The following is a 6,000-nucleotide window of genomic DNA, read 5'->3' as shown; positions in this document are numbered from 1 at the left end:
AAGGGAAACTGCTATTTTGAAGGAATCCTATAGCTAATAATTTCCTAAAGAATCCTTTTATTAAGTGAGCAGTTGGTCACATTCCATTTATCTGCTACATATTTGCACTTCTAGGAGCTGGATTTTTAAAAGCAATCCAGTCTACAGTCAGGGATGTAGTAAAAAGGCTGCAGAATCATCTAGACATGAATTTGACTTCTCACCGTCTCTTTACTAGCCAAATGACCCTGAGCAAACTATTAACTTTACCACACCTCTGTTTTTGTTTGTACTGAAGAGAAACCAAGACCACGATATACAAAGTACTGAGCGTGGGCCTAGCACAGAATAGTGGTCAGTTGGTAGCAACCAGTCCTTACATTCCTTGCTTCCCGTCCATTCCTAGTCCCCACCACCACCCACAGGAAACAGATTATTTCCCTCCTGACCATTGAGAAAGAACCCGTTCTATTCTGTGCACTGCAAGAGTTTTCCTGAGTAAAAATGGGCCAGCAATCCTAGGGCTCATCAGGAAGATTAATGAGATGGGTGGATCCGAAAGCCTCCCCGCCTTCCACCTATGACTCTTGTTCCGCCCCCAACAGACTCACCTTGGTAAATGCAATCCCTGCCCAGGTTCCCACAAACAGCAGGTGGCATTCTGACATCAGCAGAGGCTGTGATCCTCTTCAGAGCCACCGAGGAACCTCTAGAGCAGACGTCTGAAAAGAATTCAGAGCCCAGCCAATTCCATGAGCAGCAACGACGTTGTAGAGCTGGAGAGTATGACAGCCCCCCTGGCTCAGGGTTACAGCAACACCGGCTTCCAGGTGAGCCGACGTCTTTATCTTGTGTTTAAGACCAAATCAAGGGAAATAATGTTCTTTCTAACCACCCTGGCAAGTTTCTGAAGGAAAGCAGCAGTTATTGAAACGCAATAAGATTTTCTCAGGAAACTCTTTAAACCTGTTTTTTCCTTCTTGGGTTCTTCTCGGGCTGACAAACCTGAAAAGTCTCGTTTAATCAAACTTGTTTTGATCCCTGACTTGCCCTGTCACTTAGAAACAAGACTATCTTCTCTGGCTTTTGTTTTGGGCTCGCAGGCCCTGCAGTATTTTCCAAAGAGCTGATAAAACAGAGAGAATGGGGAGAATCCAGATCCTGGATGTAGTGAGCACCGGAGGGGTTCCTTCTCTTACACCAGGTCCCAAAGTCCCTGTCCAGTGGTGGCCTGGGTGCCCGCCCCAGTGCAGCCAGGTTATGCAAACCAGTCTCATGTAATCAACTAAAACTCACTGAGTGATTAATGCCTCTGACCTCGGGGCTGGGTGCTACAGAGACCTGGAAGGAGTCCTGTCCCAGGGAAACACTGGGCTGTTCTGACTGGCTCTGAGATGGGGATTTTTCAGAGATGTCCTTAGCTGTGTTTACTTCTTTAAGCTGACACAAAAGCCCACACAAACAGCAACCTCTTGGGATTCAGGATTACCAAACGGCCAAAGAAACTTTTAAACACTAGCCAAGAAAGGAACAAGGAAGGTAAAAGGGCTTTGGCACAAGTCCTAAGTCTTCCACCCACAAATTACTGTAACTTCCTTGAGTTTCAGTTCAGTTGTCTATACAGTAGTCACAGTGTCACACTTATAAATCTCATAGGTTATAAGTGTAAGGGAAGAAAAGTCTTGTCCTCTACCCTCTTAGATTCAGCATCTGAGGACTGTGAATTAAACTGGGAAATAGCAGATTAACCAGAGAAAGGCATACAAATTTTATTAATATTTTTAATGTTATGTTCATGCAACTTCACAGAAAAGAAGTGAAAAATTCAAAGAAGCTGTAAGACTCAGGGGCTTAAATACCATTTTAACAAAAAGCAAAAAATTGTGGAGAAGTGATCAGACAAAAAAAAAGAGAGAGAGAGATTGGGCTTTTAGGGCAAATAGGCTATTGGAAAGTGACCAGGAAATATATAGGAGAAACTAATGGAAGACAGGTTTGATATGAGGTTTATGCAGTCTTAACCCAGTACCATCTCTGTGTCCAGTGACAAGAGTCGTTGTCCTCTTTCTGTTATGGGAGACGGGACACCTGCATAGGGAAAATCATGCCCTGTTTCTAGACAGAGAGAGGAAGACCGAAGAGCTCTTTCTGGGTCTGCTTTTTCTCAATTGCTTTCAGCTCAAAATAACTCTCATGCTAAAGTGGTATATTTTGGGGTGGCATATCCTGATTCCCTTCTTAAGGGTTAAATGAGAAAAAAAAGCATAATGCCAAGGGCCTTTTATGGTTCAAGAGAATGGAAGGGATAGAATGGGATAGAGTCAAAGTGAGTATGACAGCAAGACAAAGATGTCTGCAATGGAGGGGGGGTCCATGTCACCAGCAACTGGCAGCCCAGTCAATGAGAAGGATACACATCCACCAAAGGTAGCCCTGTTTTCTATCCCTCATTCTCTTCTATCAAAACAAAGCATCTCCAGGGCTCAAACCCAGCAGAATACCACACATCAACACCAACATGGCAGTGACCAGGTTATTTCTTCCAACGCTTGCTATTTGACAAGAATTTCCAGAGACACGTTTCCTCAGCAAAACCAGTGACTACCCCCCCACCTGCCGATAAGACCACTACTGGAAAGGGATACCAGTTCAAGAAGGGATAATACACTATTCTTGCCCTCCAGGAGCAAAGCAGGCAGAAACCAATAAGCAATTGTAAGATGATATAAAACAAAAACAAAATAACAATGCTAGAAGTTGGCACCAAGTGCATTGTAAATACATATGCAAGTGGAGTTGGGCTGACCTAGGAGTCTCTCAGTTAGGGCTTAAAGGATGGGCAGGGATTTCCCAGTTGAACAGGGAGGGGTATCTGCAGAGCACTGCAAGCAAAGAAAACTGCACGGGCCCAGGAGCCTGAAAGAACACGTGTGCTCAGGATAGAGAAGACGAGGAGCTGGAGCTGGAGAGTAGGGATGGGGGCAGGCTGGCCCCAGATCACACGGCCTCCATGTGTGCTAAGTCACTGGGAAAGAGGATTTACACTATCAAGTTATTAAAGTTATTAAAGTACTCTACTAGCCCTGCTGAGGGTGGACAAAATGGAAAGAGATTTGTGTGTGGCTGGGACCGCATTTAGGAAGGTAGGATGATAATCATGGTGGAAACCAGCACTGGGCAGAAATACCAATACTGGTAGTAGGCCCCCTTGGCCATGGAATTAGCATTGAGTCAGGGTGAGGTAAGAGTTGCTCTGGTTATTAATATTTCCATTTTCTTCTCTGTACAGTAGGATGATAATATCATATCTTGGAGTTGAGAGAATTAAATGAGGTAATATATGTTAGAAAAAAGTATGTAATATCTGTTTTTAAAAACTGTGTTGTCTTAGTTTGTTCAGGCCATTATAACAAAATACCACAGACTGGGCGGCATATACGTAGAAATTTATTTCTCGTCGTTCTGGAGCCTGGAAGTCCAAAATGGTGGCCCCAGCAGATTCGGTGTCTGGTGAAGACCCACTTCCTCATGGACAGCTGTCTTCTTGTTGTGTCCTCACATGGCAGAAGGTGTCTTTTATAAGGACACTGATCACCTCAAAGGCTCCACCACCTAATACTTTCACATTGGGCATTAGATTTTCCAAACAGGAATTTTGGGGGGGGATGGCAGGAACACATTCAGACCATAGCAAGTGCCTAGCACATAGTATGAACATAAGAATAATAGGTCCTGGTGCTGGGGCAGGTTAAAGACTGACAAGTCAACATTTCTAGCTTGAGAGCTCAACCTAGAAGTGATTCCCTTTATGTGGACAGGAAATCCAGAAGTCGGGTTGGAGCAAGGAAGACCATGAGTTCATTTTGAGGCCTGTTGGATGAAATTAAGGTGATTCCCTACCCCTAGATGAAGATGAAGAGGAGGCAGGAAGCTCTAGGCATGCACACACCTGGAGTCTGGAAGGGGACATCATGCATTTGGGGGCCGTTAGCACAGCCATGAGCTAGTGGTGTGAATGAGACCAGCAGGAGGGAAACCTAGGAAGACTCAGTGCTTATGGAGTTGGGAAGTTGGAGCAATCAGAGAATGAAGCAGAGAGGCCATGGGGAGAGAAAGAGGAGCAGCATCAGGAGAGGGAAGCGTCTGGGGAAGCCAAGGGAAAGGAGAACTACAAGGTCAGCAGCAAAGACAAGTTCATTTGATTTGCCAACCAAGAGGTCACTGGTGACCGGAGGTGGGGATGGGGGACAGTTTGTGTTATGAGTGGGAGCTGAGAAAAGGGGAAAATAAGGGAAGAGAAGATATTCCTTCCGCTGGTGGAGAGCAGAGCATCAAAGAGAGAGACAGGCTCAGGGGAGGCAAGATTGGGGCTGTAGACAGGGGGCTTTTTTATTCAAAAAAAATTTTTCATTGTGAAATATAACATGCAGAAAAACACACAAAATCAAGACAACCTATTATAAAGTGCCATCTATGTCAAGAAACAAGACATCGCCATCCCTCAGCTCAGACACCCCAATCCTGCACATCTGCCACAACTGCCCCTCACCCTGAGGGGTGACAATGATCCCAACTTTATAGTAATTACTTCCCTGCTTTGCTTTATATTTTAACATAATTATGAATCCCCAAGCACTGCTTTTGCCTGCTTTTAAATTTTATATAAACAGAAAATTACATGAAAATTCTTTCCTATTTTAAAACATTTATATGGAATTGGGCAAGAGGAATCATTTTGTATCTGACTTCTTTTGCTCGGTTTTGTATTTCTGAGACTCAGCCATGCTGTTTGCATGTAACTGGAGTTCATTCATCCAATTTCATTGACATACAGTATTCTCCATAAACATTGCACTATTTATCTATTTTACTATTGGTGGACATTTATGTCATTAAGCTTGGAGCTTTTAGGAGCTTCTACAAACAAATGCAGCTACAAATACTCTCAGACATGTCTCCTGATGCATATTTAACAAATTTGTTTGGCGTTATATTTAGGAGTGGAATTGCTAGATCATTGGGAATGCATATATATTTTCAACTTTAGTGATAATGCCAAACTGGTTTCCCAAGTGGTTTTACCAATTTACATTTCCATCCACAGAATGTGAGTTCCTTTTACTCCAGAGCCTCACCAATATTTATCTGGCTTTTTAATTTCAGTGATTCTGGTAGATGTAGTGTAACGTCGAGGTTTCATTTTCATTTAACTTTGTTATTGGCCACTAGATGCCAACTTTATGAAATACTTGTTCAAGTCTCTCGCCCATTTTCTCTACTGGATTTTGTCTTTTTCCTACTGATTTGGAAACAGTTCTTTAAATGTTCTGAATACAAGCCCTTTTTCAGTTATATGCTTTCCAAATGCCTTCTACCACTCTTAAGCTGTCTTTCATTCTTTACTAGTTGGATGCACAAAGGGTAATTATATTGTGGTCCCATTTATCAAGTGTTTCTGTTTTATATATCCTGTTTAAGACAACTTTTTCTGCCCTGCAAGATCATAAAGACCCTCCCATATTTTCCAAAAGCTCATTGCTGTCTTCTACCCTGAGGACTCTAGTCCCCCTGAAATGAGATCTTATGTATAGTGTAAAGTGGTCATCAAGTTTTTGTTTTTCTACACAGGTATCCAATTATTTCAGCAGCACTTAAAAAAAAAAATCTTTTCCCCACTTGACAAATACCGTATTTATCAAGTGTCCATATTTAGGGTAAGTCTTTTTAGAATAGGGCAATTGAAAGATTTTTCCAAACTCCAAGTTGGGGGAAGGATCCAGAGAAGAGGGAGAGTGGAAAGTTGACAGCAAGAGAGGTCAGATAAAGTTCAGAATTCCTAAGGGTGAATATTCAGGCAATTTGTGAAGGAATACTTTTACTAAAGGGTGTTCCTTAGAAACCCAGCCGAAGTTGCCTGCTGCCTATGAGTCAGCACCGATTTTACCACCAGTGGCCCTCAGAGCCACAGAGCCCATGCTCGCTCTGACGTCAGTGAGCTGGGACCCACTTATGTGAGATCCG

General features: G+C 43.0%; 1 protein-coding gene across 1 annotated transcript in view; it reads left to right on the top strand.

Moving 5' to 3' along the window:
• Positions 1-701: 701 nt before the first annotated feature.
• SLC28A3 (solute carrier family 28 member 3) overlaps positions 702-6,000 on the top strand; it is a 52,902-nt gene continuing 47,603 nt past the window's right edge. Inside the window, exon 1 of the mRNA XM_028122285.2 lies at positions 702-809. Coding sequence (XP_027978086.1) covers positions 732-809 — 78 coding nt within the window. The 5' untranslated portion in view covers positions 702-731. The remainder of the gene's footprint in view (positions 810-6,000) is intronic.

Source organism: Eumetopias jubatus, unplaced genomic scaffold (genome assembly GCF_037043125.1).
Source record: "Eumetopias jubatus isolate StellerSeaLion01/CBP00866 unplaced genomic scaffold, mEumJub1_p1.0 scaffold_15, whole genome shotgun sequence".
NCBI lineage: Eukaryota > Metazoa > Chordata > Mammalia > Carnivora > Otariidae > Eumetopias > Eumetopias jubatus.
The sequence above is the reverse complement of the archived record's forward strand: the minus strand, read 5'-3'. Positions and strand labels throughout refer to the sequence as shown.